This window comes from Etheostoma cragini, chromosome 10, assembly GCF_013103735.1.
Source record: "Etheostoma cragini isolate CJK2018 chromosome 10, CSU_Ecrag_1.0, whole genome shotgun sequence".
Classification (NCBI taxonomy): Eukaryota; Metazoa; Chordata; class Actinopteri; order Perciformes; family Percidae; genus Etheostoma; species Etheostoma cragini.
The window spans coordinates 11,582,790-11,602,631 of record NC_048416.1 but is presented as its reverse complement, the minus strand read 5'-3'; the positions used below and the strand labels follow the sequence as shown (position 1 = coordinate 11,602,631).

Below are 19,842 nucleotides of genomic sequence, written 5' to 3'. Positions count from 1 at the left end.
CAAGTAACGTACCTTATTTTACTTAAGTACAGTACTCACTGTACTAAGTTACTTTCCACCACCGGGAATCAGACATTTGGAGTGTCTCTTTCTAATGAAGCCTTACAGTAGTTTACATCATCAAACCACAAGTAGACACACCCTCATTTTGCCAGGCTTTATTCCTTTCTGCTTCAGACCACAACACCCTCTGAGGTAGTTTATGAGAAATACAGATGTCGGGTTGACTGAAAATAAACAAAGGCAGCGCTGAAACATGAGTGTGCTTAACTGAATTAGTCCTGCAGACATACCGTATCCCAGAAGATTGGTAGTCAACACTTTCGATATGTAGTTGTACTCTTATGAGATGTGAACTTGACTGAGTTGCGCAGGATTATCAATGACAAACATCAACCCATCAAAACATCAACAAGCATAGTGAATATTCTCTCTTTGTCTCTGTGTTTATACTGAAGCTGTGCCTTTGAACAGCGCCATGGCTGTATCCCATTACATCCAGAGGGATGAGCTGAGGGTTGGTATGGTGAACAAGAAAGCAGAGAAGGTCCTGTGTATGATTTTAATCAATGCAGGCCTCGGCTGTGGCGAACACTCTCAAACAACTTCTGTAGATGGATACAACTTGAGAGGGAATGCAAACCAGATCTCTTAGGAAATTCCACAACACTCTCTTTGCAGCAAAAGCCCCTCTTCTAAAGGAATGTGTGCTTACATTTCCCCTCCGCTCCCTGCTCTCCCACATACACAGCTGCCCTTCAGAGAGACACGCCAAAAGAGCACAGGCCACTGAAAAGGCAGAGGGGGAAAGGAAAGACACCGCGGCTAATGTCTGCTCTCCCAGCTGCATGGGGTCTTGCACATAAAAACATGTCAGGAGACGTTGGAGAAAAGGAGTGTATACAGGAATGGTTATGAAGAGAGGGAGATCGAATGTGGGGAAATAGGAATAAGTAGCCTGAACTGAGACTATAAAGAAAGGAAATCGATTTGGGCTGACAGATTTGTGAGGAAAGAGAATAAAATGACAGAAGAATTCAGAGAGTGAGAGCAGAGGGAAGGAGTGTTGAAGGAGGAGAAGAGGCCGTGCCGAGACATTACTTAAGGTAGCCTTGAGGTGAGGGATTGTCTGAGCAGTTAAGCAGCATCATCCATCAGGTGAGGCAAGCTGGTGAAAAAGAAAAGTTCAGACAAACATATGACATCAAAATCATCACCAAAAACACCTTCAATCATAAAAGATGCTGGAGAATGCTTTGAAAATGATCCAAACTGATTTTGAAAGTAGAGGTTGGTAAACTCTGTGTGACCTACTATTTGAAAGAGTGGTGAACCACAAGCAGAGAAACTGCACTATTAAGTAAAGTTAGCTTATCCTATGTCTGAAAGGAGATTAAGATGATACTCCAAAATCTTGGCAGCTGTTCAAGATACATTTTTTTCCCCATATTACTCAGCCATGCAGTCTCTACTGTGCAACCCCGTGCCCACAGCCAGTCCTCATCTGAGGGCCTTCAGGATTCAATGATGTTAAAGATGAGCACAATACATCCAAATGTTTCTCTGCAGAAAACTGCAGATATGAAAGTTTAAAGATCAAACATGTCTACGCCTCAGACATTACACAGTAAACCAGATGTTACTGACATTTCACGGCTCTTGTGGGATCTTTTGAATAAATCAATGTTTGGAGATTAGAAGTGACGTTAGCAAGGATCATAATTTTAGGATTAACATCCCTGCTGAGTGGCTAAAAGTTGGGTGCTGTACATCAAATATAAATGTTACTGTCCATGAGTTGTGTGTTCTGAAATTTTTTTTTCTCGCATGGTTCTCACTCTTTATTTGGATTTCTCTTCCCGGTGTGCATGGCGGGAAAAGAGAGTCAAGAAAGAGGGGGGGGGAGGGGAGAAGGGGGTGCGCACTGGTCCCTCAACATCCCTCAATCCCCTCAATGTCCTGAATATGAAAATATATTATAGCATAATGTGTTCAGTATGCAATGCAAGCTTGAAGGAAACCATATGAAAAGATCCCAGACAAAGAGCCTTCTGTGTTCCAGCTGACCCCCTCCCACCCTCATCCTTCGTCTGCTGAGAGAGAGAGAGAGAGAGAGAGAGAGAGAGAGAGAGAGAAAGAGAGGGGAAAAAAGGGGGAGTTGTGTGTGCAGAGCTGTAGGAACTAAAAAGGGGCAGTACACACACTCTCTGCCTCACACAGCCAGATCCACCGGAGTACAGGTGAGCCACATGACCAACACACACCAAACAGGAAGGAGCACTGAATGCTGGAATTGTACCTGTCGCTGTGAGTTTGTGATTGCTGCAGACTTTGTCACCTGCAGCCTAATATAATTAGCTTCACGGGGTAAGACACTATCTTTGTTTGGAGAGGGAGAGAGAGTGCAGGGGAAACGCAGTGAACTGAAGCAGAAGAGGAGGGAAACTTTGAAAGTCTTTGTTTGAGTGGATGACAAACATCTGTGGCCGCTGTTTATTTCCCCACCCCCTGTCCCCCCCCATCGGTGCAGGCTGCAGACTTGCAGAAGGAGGTTGACTGGCTACATTAGCACTGTGGTCACTGATATCCGAGCCTATTGTCCTGACCGTGTGGAGCCCGCTGTGTAGCCAGGTTATAGACTTGAACTGCACTGTGCAACATTAGATGGTGTATCCAATTAAAGACCTGGCTGGAGCCGTATTGACTTACATATATAAGTAATTGTTTACTGTTAACACAACAGGTGAGGCCCATTAACTGCTTCATAGAAGGGCACCTGTAGGTTTTCTTCAGCCATTTGTTACCATAGATATATTCACTAATGATACCTGGTTAATTTGCTGTGACAAGGTGCTTTGAAACTGTGTATAACTTGTTTTGCCAAATGTCTTACCAAGTGAATAACAATGCTTTAAGTCAGTGCCAACCAGGAAATAATTCCTGCAGCATTTATATTGTTTGCACACATTTTACATTTTTAAAAGGGCTTGTACTTTCCCCCTTTGATGTCTAACAGTTCAGATTAGATGTTTGACAAGGTCCCCCCCGTCTTGGCACCAGATCATACACACGTACTTACAGTATTTATCTTTGCCTCTTGATGTTCTTCGCCTGTAACTCTGAGACTAGGATGAGCTCTACATGAAGCAGTCACTTTATTACAAGGTTTTCCTTTGCATGATTTATGATTGCACCATTCCTAAAAGTGGAAAGAGAAACAGAGACATTTGTGACTTTTATAGGAGTCTGTGCCTTGCAGTGTGTGTGTGTGTGTATGTGTGTGTGTTAGATGTCAAACATCAGCCAGCACAAGCCGAGGCATGTTGACTATCACAGCCTCCTGAGGAATTATGAACCAGGAATGCCAATTTTGGAGCACTTTCCAAAATGATTTCGTAGTGCTGTGAGGGCCCTTGAATGGTTCTTTGTCTGAGCAAGAGTGAGAGAGAAATGGTAAATGCCTTCAGCGTTTTTGGCTGAATGATTTTTGCTTGCCATACTGTAAAGGATCCGGGCAAAAAGGAAAGAGATAACAGATGTGCAGGCGCTCTGCCCCGAAGGGATTTAATCACAAAGGCTTGTCAGTCGATGTTGTGACCAGATGCTTCATTATAAGCTTGGTAACTGATATACTTTTAAGTCGTACAGTAGGTGGAATGCACACTCACCTGACATCCATATATCTCACATACACTAACACATGTGCGCCCAGAGCAACTAAGGATGAACAGATTCCTTACTTGAGGTGAAAATGCATGCAGTATATGGGTTGTAAGGTGGCTGACATGCTGTCTACAAGTTGGATATTGATGCAGATGTGTAATGCATGTACAAGACAATGGCCATGAGGGACAAATAAATGATTACAGTTCGTACGGCTGCCAAAGCCATTTCTTTTGTGCGTCATCACTATGCGAGACATGCTGCAGAGAACTGTGGGATAGATTTGCTGTGCACGTATGAATCCATCATTCGTTGACGATGTACAGGAACTCTGTGATTACACACCAAAGTGGCCTACGGGCCAGACTGTAAATGATATCCTTGGCTCTAATCATGGAGGTCAATGGGTGAGCCCAGGAGAGCTGTGCGGGGGTGGGACAGGTGTGCACTGTAAAAAAAAACAAAAAAACTATGAACTTTAAGGTAATTGGAGGGTGGGAGGAAAAGAGGGATGATCTCAGGTATGGAAAGTAGATATCATCAATTGGAGTGAGGTAGATATCACAAATACAACAAGCAAGCTGGACATCATTAAGAAGCTGGGACCAATGAAAACAGAGGGTTTTTTTAGCTCTGCATCTCTGCTCATGTCAGTGTTGAGTATCCTGCATCTGTTCTTTGTAAGGCAGTAACTAAATATTTGCAGACTGGATCAAAGACCATGAAACCATATTTTAATCAATCCAGTACAGCAGTGTTAGGACACGCCCTCAACATATGTCCACCTCTCTGTTCTCATCGATTACAGTAAACATGAAATCTTGGAACAACAAAGACAACTGGGAATGAAGAAAATGCAGCATGATGAGGTGCTAATCTAAAAAGACAATGTCAGTCTCCGAATGAGATCCCGATAGATCCAAACACATTTGGGGGAATCAAAGAGCTGTTGTCAGTGCGTCTAAACAATACCAGCCTTCATCTCTTCACACTTGACACGATCACGCCAGTTAGTGTTGTTTCTTTTGTGGAAGGGAGGCGGGACAGTGTTTTGTTTGGGTTGATTGTGTTCAGGAGGCCCATCAGCACTCATCCTACAGGCTGTCATGACTCAGCTGTCATGTCAGAGGGAGAGCGTCTACACAAAACAATCTTCAAGGGATGTAAACGAGTTCACACATACAGAAAAGGTGAATGTGAGCGTGGCTGCTGGGCCTCTAAGGAAAATAATGATTATGTGTGTAGTTCTGTGCACAGCCCTCCCGCTCCTGAGTGTTACAGCGGTGACTCAGGAGCAAAAACAAATGCCAACGCTTCAAGGAGAGGCAAGTCTGATCAAGGAAAGAGACGTGCAAACATTGGCTTATCATTACAAACTTTGCCAGTGGGGATTATTAGCTTTGAAGGGCAAACATGACACTGTGGATCTAATGAAATACTTCATCAGATGAGAGGGATGGATGCCACAGATGGCAATGTAGGATATTTAAATCTTTGTTTCTTTACTCTCTGCTGTGTGGACATCTTTAATTCACATTCACTTTCTCAGCATTCTGTATCTCATCAGATACCCCAGGTTTAAAACACATTTCTGACCTTAAAGCATTAATAAATTGTGGCCTTCTTCCGTCTTTGGGAAGATCACAGAGGACGGAGTTTATCACGTTCAGACATTTATAAATACTTCCTTTTCCAGCCTTTTAGTCTGACTACAGTTCAAAGTGAGAAGGCTGAGCTTCATCATTGAAGACAGAGAATTGGACTTTAATTGTCTCTGAATTGGACAGGTTAAGATGTATGCTTTTTGGAAGTAAACCAATGTTCACGAGTATCAGATGAGCCAAGCTGAGTATATTAAAATGTTCTTCAAGCCACTGTTCTTTCTTTCTGGAGTCACCCTCTCCAATATGTAAAAAACTGCAGACTCTCTGTCAGCACCAAGGCCGGGTCATTTGGATTGCTTTTGTTAAAATCCTCACAGATATTACTTTGAATCGTTTACGAAGCAGCAGGTTGAAACTCATGTCACAAAGGGTGATGATGGAACATCGAGTAGGATTCTTGTACCAGCTGTTCGCCAAAGCTGCAGTTTACCAAAGTTGGTAGATGTTCCATTTGGCTTTTGTCTTTGCAAAGGTCACATTTAAATAACACAGATCTAATTAAAGAAATGTGTGCAAAACTGAATTTTAACCTGCATATGTCTCTTTATTGCAGGTGGTTCTGGACAGAAAATGGACACAGAGAGGACTTAGTTAATCATCTACAGCTGAAGTTTGGTCCGCCAAACTAAAACAGTTTTTTTTACAGACTGGGTGAACAATCGGAACACAGTCATCAAGGAGCAAAACAAACAAGCTGACAACCTGATTGGTGGAGCTGCCAACCGCAGAATTACTTTATTGATGATGAATTCTTAGTTGTAGTGTTCCGTATTAATCAAAACTACCACCAGAAGAAATAAGAACTTTCCTTCTCAATTGGGGTTTTGTGAATAAACAAAAGTAATTGATTATCCTTCCTTTAGAGGCTGTGTCTGGCTTTAATGTATACGAAATAACACAGAACACCAGAATAAAGCAACTTTAATTGAATATAATGGAGTTCTGAACACAAAACAGTCACTGGAATGACCTTTCCAAAGTGCAATGTTATTCCTCACATGCACCTAACAGCAGGAAGCTGCCATACACACAGTTCCCCTTCACGTCACTGTAGAGTTATGATCTCCAAGATAAAGGGCTGATCCTTTTCTCCAAAAGAAAAATAATCTGAGGGCTAGAGATTGGGACACAGACGAAAAGCATGTTTTTGTGACCAAAATAGCCGAGGAGGAAGAGCAACGTCTGGGAAAGAAAAAAAAGGAGTTTTTGGAGAGAATACTGTTTCTCAGCCCTTGTTTGCCAGATTTTCAACAGACCACCACAAGCAATTTTCGTGGCAGTTGTCCATGGGAATTCATCCAAAGCTCATCGGAGCTGACCCTCCTGGGAGGTCCTGTTAGATCGAGAATAATACTTCATGAACACCAAAGTAAGGGCACACTTTTTCCTTCAAATTTCAGCTGACTGCAGGACATTTGGAAGGATTATTGCTGAAAGGGGATCCACAACCGGAAGCAGCAACTTGGAAAGCTAAGCTACTTTTTTCCTTGGCCATTTTTGTGTGTTTTCTTGTAACTCCAAACATATTCACTTCCTGCCAGCAAGGACTAAAACTTTCATCTTCCAATTGGAACGACAGTTTCATCTTATCAGGAGAGAAGATTGAGCTGACTGGAACAAAACCCTCACATATCTCCTTGCCGAGGGCTTTTGTTTTTCGCTGCAGCAGAAGCATTTTACCGTGGCGATGGAGATGGAGAAGGGACATACGTCTATCAGGAGGGGAGTGAGCTGGAGTCCAGGAGGATTGAGGAAACCTCTCCAGGCAACACAAAACATGCATACTCCCGGGACAGAGTGCAATGCATCACTGGAGACAACAGGATTCAACAAAGAACAGATGAGCCGGAAAACAAGTAAGTGTTTGTTTATCTGGCGTTTGCTGTCCTTATTCAGGGAGCCTAGGCAGCAGCAAGCAAGTGTAATGTTACCCTGTAACTTCATTACACAGAAATGTAGTTGTAAATACATTTCCGGTGGTTTGTTTGCAGTGCTACCTTAATGCTACACTGTGGCTTGAACTGCAATATATCATCATATCAGAAAGCCTATAACTAAGTGGGAGTAGATAAATAGAGAAAACAGGCAGCCCTGCCTCCTCAGTGCAACTTGACACAGCCGAGCTCTCTATGAAACATCTGTTTCCATGCCGTCAAAATACAGGCTGCCCAAACAGCAATGGAAATGCAATCAAGCATCACTGCTAAAGGCCAGTCTTAGTATCCAACGTAGCCACTGGGCTAACTTAGGGAAAAAGCTGTTTGGAAACTTCTTCAGACTTTTCTCTTTACTTTCACAGCTGTCGGACCACAAATTAGTTTGAAAAAAGAGGAGTTCACACTTCTTAATTACGCTAATATTTTGTTGTTAAATGGACAAATGGAAAAGTATTGAAACAAATACTCAGCTGGGAAGATAATTACCTCTGGGCTGTAAGTCTGTCAGATATAATATTCAAAGAGAGTTAAAAGACATTGTGTTGTGAGGAAGCATAATTAAAAGGTCATGGCCATCAGATGACCTGATATAGATCTATGGCCTCTGTCCCTCCAACCCTGTTCCCATCACTCATTACTCACTAAGTAGTTCCTCAAATGGAACAGGGATCAGCCGAGTCATTAGTTGACTACCCCTCTGCAGAGACAATTCGTAACCCACAAAAGTAACACTACAAGCGGCAGAGATGGGTCTTTTATTATTTCCCCACTGAGATTTTAACTCACATTCAGTCGGGTGAAATCCCAGGACCCATGTTAATCCTTGTCTTTCCATACCGCTTCATACATCACCCACGGGAGCCGGTGCTGTCATCCTGCTCACCCCACAGCCATCGTCCGGAGAAAGATAACATCCGACAGGGTAATCTGACCTTTGATACACAAATGCAGGGTTGGCCCCCTGATTTAAATCCTCCTGCTGTGGGAGCAGTTTGCCGTCCGCTCTCACCCACGCAGGGATGAGGGGATGGGACAGAGGAAAGAGGGATGAGGTAGGGAAAGAGGGGGCAAACAATGAGATGTGGAGGCGCTTGCATCATTGCCAAGGGATGAGTTTTGTCTGCTGGAGGACAGGAAACTCCTATTGTGCGCTTGCAGGTTGGAGCTTAGGGCCCAGACGGTTCAGAAAGGGCAGGCACTTGGTTAGGGAGCGTGCACAATAAACACACACTTACATGGTGATATCCAGACGGATAGACATGGGGGGCAGCAGATGTCAGGAGCTGGATCTTTGGAGTCTTAGTGGTCTAATCCATACAAACTGAAGTATCTTTGGTCAGACACTACTTTGCCATCACAGGACATTAGACAGAGATAAGCCGCTCAATACTTGCCATTGATCGGACACCTTTCCAGAACAGTCAAACCAAAGGGAAGCCTGTGTGTGCGACTAGAAGAACATCAATACTTTGGCAGCAGAAGCCCAGAGCTCTTTCCTCTTAGGCATGTCTGCGTTTTTATAATTACTGGGAACCATGTGGAGGTGGAGGTGCACATTTGTGAAAAGTGAAACCGAGCTGGAGGCTGAATGACAGACAGCACAGCCTCCAGCTACGGACCACCTCCCTCCCTGCCTGTGTGCCTGCCTGTGTGCCGGACTGCGGGGAGAAAGAAATCCGATCCCGCAGCAGAAAGGGGGTGTGAAGCGATCAGACGCAGTTAAATTGAAAAATCTTGTGGAAGTACAACAAAACAGCGGAGCTCTGAATTTGAACACGAAAGAGGTAAGGGATCAGGCACTAAACAAGATAAATGAAACGTTCAGTTCACTTTAAGGAAACTGGGGAACCTTATGCTTGCCTGTTTTGTGAAGATACAGCCGAGAACTTGTTGGTAGCAGCGTTTTTTGTAACTGAAGACATCGGCTGCCGTCTATAAACTTCAGGTGATTTGTTTCCTCATAAATGAAAAAAGCTTATAACCGAAGTCACTGAACTTTTGAACTGTTCTGTGTCATAGGCTACATTTCTTATGAGATCTGTAACACGCGCTGCGACTTAAAGAACATGAATTCATTTCTTCAACCCAAATCTCTATGCCGTTAATGGGTTAATTAACATCTCTGTGAGGTAGCCTACATATGCCTGGGAATGCCAAGGTGTCATTTAATCAAATAATGACCAACGCTTTCTGAACAAATGTAGCCTAATCAACTTTTAAATAATTGCCACATTCCATAAAGTGAGTAAGTTATCACTTGTTTTCCCTATTTCGATCATTCTATAAATCATGATAGGATTTGCACCTGCGTGTTATTTGATAACCAGTCTGGCTACCAGAGGTACCAGGGGCGATTCTAGGATCAGACCTTTAGGGGGGCTCAGCCCCTAATGAGAATGAGACATGCACATAGGCCTAGTGCCTTGCAAAAACATTAACCCCCCCTGCTAAATCAACAATTTCATGTGCCGATAATCTCTGAGCTAGCTACTGAACAGCAACGTCCGCTAATTTTTGACACTTTCAATACCACGATGGAACAAAATCTGACACTTTATTAGTCCCAGTAATAACGACCAATTTAACACAGTGTTGTAACATTCGACAATTTTAGTTGCCTACGTTTCAGTGTTTGAAACGTTTGGGTTCTATCCTGAGCCGTAAAGTTACCAACTACTTCTCTGGGGACTACCAACGTTAAACTTCCCAACCACACTCCTGCTCTTCCTCTGACAGATTAGATTGAGTCTCAGCCAAAGGCCGGAGTCTGGCACAACCAGCTCCAAATGGCCTAAGCTACGTTCCTATTAACCCTTTCCTTGACTGGGTTAAAGGTGCACAGCATTGGTGTAAATATGGGCTTGAGCCCCCCTAAAAAGGGTCTAAAATCGTGATGAGAGGTACTAAGTGTATGTGAGTGTGTAAATATCCACACTCCTTATATTTCTTTATTTATATTTCTACCATTTGTGCAAATGCAACATAGAGTTTCCCTTCGGGGATCAATAAAGTATTTCTGATTCTGATTCTGATATAGGTCTTTACAGTAAGGGAACATTTCATTTCAAGGCTGACTGCTCTGGCTCTGGTAGAAACAGGTAGTGTGAATTATAATAATGAAATAGCCCATAAAAATGTAATTTGCGCCTGTGGTGAAACTGCCACCCATGTTGATAAAAGGCGCTGAGTATACAGTAAGTACCTGTGTGGTAGGTTTTCTGCAGCAGTCTATAAAGGAAGGTGATTTATGCTCAAGTCAATAGTGGTGAGAGGACTGCTTGCTTAAAGGGTTTTGTAATAATGCTTTCATACTTACATATTTGTGACAACAATATAATAAGGTGGTTGATATATCTCCCTCTATTAGTGTCACAGTCTGTCTTTCCTCTGTCAGTGTCAGGTTAATTGATTAACCACAGTTGATGCGGACATTGATGTATTTCCCTGCAGCCATAACCACCGTCATCATCAACAGGTGTCATTTAAATGCACTGCAAATCTTCATAATCCAAATTGGCCCTATTGTCCCTCTCTATATATTAAAAAACAAGATCATAAACATATGCTATTGAACGTAAGATGGGTTCATGTTTAAGGAACTGGTGGGTCACCTACAAAGAGTTAACTCAATTTTTGTGAGGGCAGACTGAAAGTCTGTAAAATCAATGACAGATGCATATTATTCCTTTTTACTGGGGAAAAGATCATGTTAGCTTTATACTCTGTGCCAGGAAGAATTGCATGCAGAATGAGCTCTATAGGAAAGCTTTACAAGTGATTGATTTACTCATAATCATTGTGATTGGCACATGATTAGATCAAATGATGTAGCTGTCTGGATCCGTCACCTTATTAATGTAGAAAAAATCCTGGCTGTGCCAGCTGTCTTGACAAGCCTCCTGGCTTGACATTGAATATATTCCACTAGTTTGATTTTCATAAATTAGATGAACAACCTACCAGATGTGTCACCACAACCAGTTATTCTCCTTTAAAATCTCAATCAGAGACTTATAACTTATGTTTTTTATTCTGTATATAAAAAGGCAAAGATGCAGCTTTGATTTTCCTCTTGTGAACTCTGAAGCATGATGGAGTCCCTGTATTTAAGGTGGGAACACTTGATTGTATAGTATGTTTATAGATAGCCGTCCAAAGATGTCATTTTTTAAAGCCGTAGATTGTAAAAATGGTCTATTAAGGGCTTGAGCTGCATTATTGCACAAATTAAGGACAGAGAGAAACCAAAGGCATGTTGGACGCTCAAACAGGGAGTTTTCTCAGCGGTGGAGGAATGCTCAGGGAGGGACTACTGCAGATGGCAGAGGAAATAGCTCCGCTGCCTGGAATGGAGCTCTTAAGCTCAGAAAACAAACAGTCAATTTGAACATAGACATCATTTCAAGGCAATCAGCAAAACTGCAACATCAATGTAAGCCATGATTGACAACAATTTATTTTGGTACTGTAGGAGACGTTGACCTTCACCTTTTTATTAACTTTATTCAACAAGCTTATTAAAATGTTTCTCCGCCTACGTCTGTTAATTGTGAGTTTGCTGAGTCAAGTATCCACAAAGCTCCCTTTTTCTCACTGGATTATTTGGAATCAAAAGCGTTGCAAAGAAAAATCTCAACCATATGGTCCATAAACAAATATATGGGTTTTTTAAAGAGAATATGTAATCCCAGACTTGTTAAAAATTTGTCCTTGCTGGTTTTCTCTATTTGTACATAAAAGCAGTTTGGTGAGCTTTAATAAGATGATGAGGGAGTTGTCTATGTTTGAACAGCAGTTGCAAGACAACTTGTTGCTAAGTCTCCCAAGGTTATGGTCCCTTTTTATCATAAATTAAACATCTCTGTTGTGAAGGGGGTAAAGTCAGTCAATTTTTTGTTTCTCTCATTGATTAGGCTGTCCTCTCTTCTTGTCTCTTTCACTCCAGATCTGACCAGGAGCGCCAGTTTATCAGACAAGGAGCTAAAGGAGGCTCGTGTCAGGAGTCAGATCATTGCTGCACAGCTCACCGTCCCTTCCAACTCCACCTCCAGAGGTGTGCAGCTCTTTAACCGGCGCAAGCAAAGGGTCAGCGCCTTCACGCTCGAAAGCTGTGGAGAGTGGTCAGGGGAGAGCAGAGCTGAGGATGTGAAAACAAACTCGTCATTTAACAAACTAACATGGGCAGAGAGGAGCACTGAGGAAAAGGATAGAGACCTGAACTTTAAGAATACTGCTAAGCCAGTCTTGTCACCACCTGGGAGAGTACATTCAGTGGGTGGTATCATGGAGGAACCAAGTCAGGATTTCTACAGGGAAGACGGCATGGATGACAGTGTTATCCAAGAGAGACATTTCCTCCCTGTCAGGGAAGAGCAGCTGGAAGAGGATAATGCAAGAGATAAAATCCATGAGGACGACAAAGTGAAGGATGAAATTCCCCCTGGAAGTAATTATACTAATCCAGTTCTGATGGGGCATGCAGAAGGTGAAGCAGAGATAAATGGGGGGCACACAGGGCCACTTCCCACTGGAAAGCTTCATAATGGCTGCCACAGTACCTCTGGACCTGAGAGGGTGTCTGTTACCACATCCAAGCAGACAAGCACCATCATCAATCGTACTGCTAGGCCCTTTTTTTCGCCGCTGACAGTGCAGTCTCCAGAGGCAGTCAGCCCGGTCATGGACATTCCCCCTCCTCCTTCTTACAACACTCCTCCTCTCCCTTCTTTCACTGCTCCTCAACCTTTGGCGTTCTCCCCACCACCTCCGCCTCCGTCATATCCCACACCTCCTCTACCGGCCTTTACAAGCCAACCCCAGCAGCCCAACTACTCCAGTCCACCGCCTATGTCTCCCGTCATGTCTCCTTCCTCCCCTCCACCATCTCAGTTCCCGGTGTCTTCTGTATCTCAGTACCCACCCATGCCCCATTATGGCCCACCCACAGCCACAAAGCCCTCCACCTTCGTTCCTCAGCCTGCTGGAGAGAGGATGCCGATAACACCAATCAAAACAGGGATACTTGAGGAGGGTTCTGCTAAAAGGGGAAGTAGGAAAGCAATGTTCACATTCAAAGAGAAGACAGTGGTGGCTCCGAACCCTGAGCTGCTTTCTCTGGTGCAGGGGGTGGATGAAAGGAAGAAGCATGGATGTAGATCTGTACCTGAGCCAGCATCCGAGGAAGAGTTGCTGGCGCTGGGTGCAGAGGCCTCCAACTTTCTCGCCAAGGAAGAAGACAGGACAGAAGAGGCAAAAGCTCCAGAGTGGGCTTCCTGCCTCAAGACCTCCAGGACTCGTCCGAGGGCAGAGCACAGGCCAGAGCACACCCTCACCAATGTTTCAGGAAAGGGGGCTGAGCTGTTTGCCAAGCGTCAGTCCAGGATGGAAAAATACGTTGTTGAGAAGCAAAATGCTGCACAGATTAGGTCTCCTTCTCCCACCATGTCTCTGCCACCATCTTGGGTGTTTCCATCAAACATGCCCGGCCGGGTCAAGGCCATTGCTAAAAACTCTGACATGAGTGCTCAGCTTTCACAAACCCTAAAGGCCCAACAAGTAGTCAAGCAAAAACCAAGGGGGAAAGTCCCAGCACCAGAGCCAATTCCAGAGCCGCCTCCTTTAGAAAATGGCTGCTCCAAGATAGAGATGGACCTGTCAAGGCACCAGCCCTACCAGCTTTCCTCATCCCTCTTCATCCTTAACCCAGTCAAGGACCCCATTAGTACCCTACCCAGAAGAGCACCACAGTCCAAGAGCGTGGTATCTACCCAGTCTTTCTCGAGACAGACTTCCTTACCTACTAACGCTCCTTCTCGCTACAGTGCCCAGTGCATGTCTCCACAACTGCCTCTCAGCCCCACAAGAGAAGCAGAATGTCCACCAAATCCAGCCTATGGGCAGCCAAGGATCAGCTCTCCTATGTCGGCTTTTTCTCCAGAGCGAGTGTCCTCTCCTCGGTCAGGGGTCCAGGCACCAAGGCCCACGTTTTCTGCCAAGAAGGCAGGGATCGCCCCACAGGTGTGGAAACCCTCTCTGTACCGTTTTTAGAAAATGTGTTTACATCAGAGGGATGGTTGGAAAACTGAAACAGATTTTAAAATGGCTAAAATTAACAGTTTGTTGAACTTTCCTGTTCATCTTGTGTCTTCTTCTAGTACTATCTTTTGTATTGTAGGTATATAACAGAGTGGGATCTTTTAATGTGTGGAATCCATTTAAATCCTCACATAGCAGAAAGCAATTGATGTAATGTATAAGAACACACTAATAATTGCAGTTAGGGCCAGACCGTATCTAAATAAATACATTCTAATTCTTAAGTGAATCTCTAATTGTATTATGTCCACAGTTACAAACACATAAATAGCAGTATTTACCCTCACTTTAAGTAAAAATGTGCCTTGATGTAATCAGATAACATGCAAAGTCAGTTCTAAAAAATTCTAATTTTTCATAAGTTTTAATACATAACCTCACACTTTTTCTACTTTGTCTCTCAATTCTGTGGGCACCAGGGGGATGCTGCTGCTCAACAAAGCACTTTAACAGATGGTCTGGCATCTGCTTTATGATCTATGATTTGCATGAAAGTTGCAGCAAGAGAACTCCTTTTATGTCTTTATGTCTTCAGGGTAATTTACTCTGCTTTTCAGCATTTTCTACCTAAATATATGGTGTGTACTTGGATTCTTTAATGTTTCAGATCTGCAGGCTGTATACTAATTTGCATCATGAACCTACATATATATTGTTTTTGTGACTTAAAACAGTATTTATTTATTGGACGTCATAAATCACAGTTGTTTTAGACTACAGGGTTTATGTTGGTTTCATTACATAAACTTTGATTCACTGCTCTCTTCTGCTGTTATCCTGTCTGTTATGAATGATTTCTTTGTGTTAGCATGAGTCTTTCCTTCTGATTAAAACGTTATGCTAACACACTGCTGTGACCTCTTTCTCCTTTTTCTCATTTCCTGACTTCACTGGCTTCTTTCAACCATTAATTTCACTTTAGTGTTTGTGATTTCACTTTCCTGCCTTTCTTGCAATCACTGCAAACACTTGGAACACAATAAGCGGTATGCCTCCGTCAAGTACACAGATAATTTGCCACAAGAGACAGATCTATTTTGGAACACAGTATGTGACCTTTAAATTAAAATGATTTTTTTCTCTTAGACTTTAATAAGAAAACTTGTTGGTCTTGAGGGGCTCAGATATTCAGACCAAACGAAAGCCCTTTGACCTGTGCCTTGTTTTTTTCACAGAGTTTCTGAATTGTTGAAATGTGACTAATGACATTAAACCTCAAAAGACCATAACGTCTCATAAAAGAGAGTTCTAACACTACAGACAGTCTTCAAATTATTATCATAAGTTGTGTTTATTAGTAGGGTATGTGCACAAGACGAAATGCTGCTTGTGCTGCAGTTGGGTAACTACATATCCCTGTAAAGGTTAACCACCTCAGGGAGACAGATGACAGTAACATGAGAGAGAAATTAAAGACTGGGCCTATGGGTGCTGGCAGCCAGGCTTAATGAAGAAGAGGAAGAAGAAGAAGAAGAAGAAGAGAATACACAGAGATGATCTGTATACCACAGGGGCATTCAGTGCTCACATTGAACACTTGAAAACTATTTTATCAAAACAGATTTATTTAGTATATTTCAAATGTGTCTTATTGAATAGAGACATGGTATGTTACACTGTAAAATGTAACTTTTGTGAGTTAATGCAAAACAAAACATCTTGTCATGGTCACATCAAAATCTATGAAGTTACTTAAGTTGTATGAGCATTATACAAAAATGTCTCTTATCTTGTGTTTTGTGTTTTTAAATGTACTTTGCCAATAATCTAAAAAATATATTATTTGTCATGGTCCAATAGACACCAAAGGAATCCTCCCCAGTTGAAACCCCCAGTGAGACTCCCACACCAACCAGGACGCCCAGCCTCACCAGACGTTTCAGCAGCCCAGAGGGCCCGGCCAGTGGGACTTATCGACCCTCCACCACCACCTCTAGCCACTCAGTGATTTCCCCTGTATCCTCTCCCAGGGGTGCAAGATGCCAGTCTCCTATGGTCAGTCACAATATCCAATTGTCCCCTGTTACCTCCACTGCAGCATCCAGATCCTCTCAAACATCTGCAGCCACCTCTTCACGCTCTCTTCCTTGGGGTTCAAGAAGTCAGTCCCCAATGGTGAGCCACAATACCCATTCCTCCAGCAACTCCTCCAGTCCTGGTTCCAAACCATCACAAACGTTTACAACTACTTCCCCTCTTTCTCCTCCTTGGGGTTCAAAATGCCAGTCCCCAATGGTCAGCCAGCATACCCAATTTTCCACTGTCACTTCAATATCCACATCCAGACCCCCCCAAACATCTACAGCCACATCCCCCTCTCCTCCTTGGGGATCAAGATGCCAGTCCCCTATTGTGAGCCCAATTACCCACTCTTCCAAAATGTCCTTTGTCCCTACTTCTAGACCATCCCAAACATCTACTGCAACATCACCTGTCTCTCCTCTTTGGGGCTCACGTTCCCAGTCTCCTGCACTCTCTCAGACCAGTTTATCCTTCCCCGCCACTAAACCTCTGTACACATCTTCTGCAACCTCTCCTGTTCCGCTACCCAAAGACAATCGATGCATGTCCCCCATTGTTAATAACCCAGACTCTAAAGCCAACCATCGCCTCCTGGCCAAGAACATCATTAATGCAGCCAAACGTAAAAATAGCCCATCCCCTGGAGCACTGAGCGGTCACAGCCTCCCCATCTCTCCTTTGGGGTATTCCCACCATGGCTACGACTGTCACAAACCACCCATCAGCCCTTTCCAGTCACGGCCATTTGGGGCTCGATCCCCTACCTTCACCAGCCCTCCTCCAACCCCAACACATAGGATCTGCTCCCCTGTGAGGCTCTACAACACTCGCTCCCTCACTGACTCCGATGCCTCTGTTGAGTCAGAAGACTCAGGCCTCCGATCGCCTGGCCTGCACTCCTACAACACCTGTCCCCGTGGCTGGGGCGGTAGCCTGAGGGTGAAGAGAACCACCGTCTCCACTGACCTGTGAGGGTGTTTCTGAAAGGCAGTCAAGCATGAAAACAGTTTCGTAGGCTTTTGGGGCATTACATCAACCAGTAAAAGAGTTTGTGATGGCATTTCATCTAACTACTAGAAAGATACCAATCCTGGACAATGTTATATCAAGGTAGTATTAGTATATTGTATGACTCACATTCATAGCATGGACTGACAAGAACAAACTTATAACATAACGCAGTTGCTGTGGCTTGGACGCTTCTTACATGCCATAATGACTCAAAATACAGTAACCAAAGATATTACATGTTCTACACTTTTACAACATACATACGTTGACACACACTGTTCCGGTTAAAAAGTGTTTAAGTAAATCTGTTTTATATGTTATTAATGTATGATTATATTTGCTGGTTTGACGCAAGTCCAAATGGAAAGAGACTTAAACATGTTAAGGCATAGAAGGGACATATGGAATGAATAATGTATAAATATATATAGGACTTGGACTGTCATTGGACTGTACAGTAATTTAGCATTCTCACTGTATTAGTAAAGGATACAATTTGAGGAATATTGATATAGATCATACTGGGAAAATTAGATTTTTTTTTCATGACAAAAAAAACGTGGTAGATGGGGCACATGATATTCACATTATCATACATGGTCACAGTATTCACCACAGTTTATTATCCATTTTAATCAATGAGAAATAAATCATATGAATAACTATCGCAGTGCAATATGCAAATTAACACAGCTTATGTTATGTATGTTATATGTTGCTTTATGTACTGCATTTGCTAAAACCAATGTAATCTTTACAGACAGATTGACAGAGAATGAGAAGAAGAGATGAAGAGTTGTGTGTGGAGGTTCGATGGGGCATTGATGCACCTGTTCAAACACTGTTTCCTTGATTCAGGAGGGGAAAAAAAGATTCCAATGTTTTTTTTGCTAAAGTTCAAATATTGATAAACAATTCAAAGAACAATTATTAGCCGTCTATGTGCAAATGAAATGGCATCTTGATAGTATTCAGATTGGAGGTTAATGTTTGTATGCCTGAGTTTTGTATGCCTAACATTTTGTTCCTTGACTTATTGTACAAATTGCCTGTTTGGATGAGGTTTAGGAGCAAATGTGTACGTACTGTAAGAGAAGGTACAACAAAACATTGTTGAAAAAAGGTTAGAAGAATGTTGTATGTTGTGAAGTATTAATCTAAGTGTTTTTTGAGAAAAGGATAAGAGGAATGGATTGTATTTTAAATACATATCTCTAATGTACATTCTCTTTAACTTCTGAAGTTTCTTTATATACTTGATTTGCACTTCTGTTCATTCCATTTCAGTGCAAATTGGCATTGTTTAAAACTTGATTTGCTCAAACAGGTGTCATTCACAATAAAACCAGCAAATAATGATCATACTATCCTACTATTGAGGGTGCCAATTAGCTGTAAACCTGGCAGTAGCCTTCAAACCACATCTGACTTTCTGTTTACACCATTCTCATTTTGCCCAGTCCTGTACCAGCACAAACAACAGATTATCCCTTCCCCCCTTGAAATCCATGCCAAAAGCGTCAGCACATTTCTCAATATTTACTTCTGTGTCGTTTGAGTGACAGGGACACCTGCTACATGGTGACCTGGCTCCTTCAGCAGGATTAAGTCTATTACTGTCATGGATTGGTTTCAACCTGCGTCTCCTCTGGACAAACCAAACACAGCTGAAATCTTCAAACACAGAACGTAATCATTGCATTTTTTGAGTTTTGCAAGATTGGATTTTTCTAGGGTGGGTTCTGTGAATGCATGCCTGCATTTTATTTTCAATACAGCTAATTTTTCTCTCAATTCCTAACTGTATGATGTATGAAAATGAACGCTAAATAAAGAGTGATGACACACCAATTCAAATAATGCATGTGTACTATGTTTGTCTCTTGTGTTATTATCAATATATTTTATAACACCCTGTGCTTAAAATACTGGTACAATTGAAAATAATGAAAGCTGTAGTTTTCTCTTTTTTATATATATAGTACCCAATGAAACATGAATTGGGTAATTAATGGAATTAATTCACATACAACACGTTTCTTCACACATTAATACTGTTAAATTAGTGTTTTGTTTATTTACGTCATTTACCCTTGTAGTTCTCTGAGTCAATAAGGTGACAAATTGAGAACTGCGGTACTCCTCTACAGTACCACCTAAACAAGTATTCATATTTCATCTGGTCCTTCCATAACTCCATTATGCACGTCCCCTCCATCAAAACTGTTTAACAGTTGAGTTAGTATATTTTTATGTTTAATTGTTGTATTCAGATGTTTTGAATTGCCTATTTCAGTCACATTAACAAAAAAGCTACAAATGTCTTGTAATTAGAACATAATAACTAGAGGACTACTACCCTTTGAATAGGTTCCTAAAGTAAGTACTGACATATGTACAGGATCACCCACCACATTCATAGACATATTTCTTTAGTTTTACAGACTTGT

The 19,842-nt window shown here is 42.4% G+C and overlaps 1 protein-coding gene across 4 annotated transcripts; it reads left to right on the top strand.

Moving 5' to 3' along the window:
• The first annotated feature begins 2,124 nt into the window (after positions 1-2,124).
• On the top strand, positions 2,125-18,253 carry LOC117951505 (synaptopodin). Of its 4 annotated transcripts, XM_034883239.1 has the most exons (5): positions 2,220-2,367; positions 5,881-6,903; positions 6,935-7,183; positions 12,210-14,281; positions 16,160-18,253. In XM_034883239.1, exons 3-5 carry the CDS (start codon positions 7,015-7,017, stop codon positions 17,351-17,353), a joined length of 3,435 nt encoding a protein of 1,144 aa, XP_034739130.1. In that variant the 5' UTR covers positions 2,220-2,367; positions 5,881-6,903; positions 6,935-7,014; the 3' UTR covers positions 17,354-18,253. The 4 variants fall into 4 exon arrangements, with proteins under 4 accessions (XP_034739129.1, XP_034739130.1, XP_034739131.1 ...); XM_034883238.1 differs by having other exon boundaries at positions 2,125-2,240; positions 5,881-7,183; XM_034883240.1 differs by lacking the exons at positions 2,220-2,367; positions 5,881-6,903; positions 6,935-7,183 and adding an exon at positions 8,298-9,048.
• The last annotated feature ends 1,589 nt before the right edge of the window (positions 18,254-19,842 follow it).

Excerpts from the sequence above, each read along its gene's own strand:
- LOC117951505 (XM_034883238.1), top strand. The coding sequence starts at position 7,015 with ATGGAGATGGAGAAGGGACATACGTCTATCAGGAGGGGAGTGAGCTGG. Across the intron at positions 7,184-12,209 it reads ACAGATGAGCCGGAAAACAA|ATCTGACCAGGAGCGCCAGT; the intron begins GTAAGTGTTTGT and ends CTTTCACTCCAG. Across the intron at positions 14,282-16,159 it reads AGGCAGGGATCGCCCCACAG|ACACCAAAGGAATCCTCCCC; the intron begins GTGTGGAAACCC and ends ATGGTCCAATAG.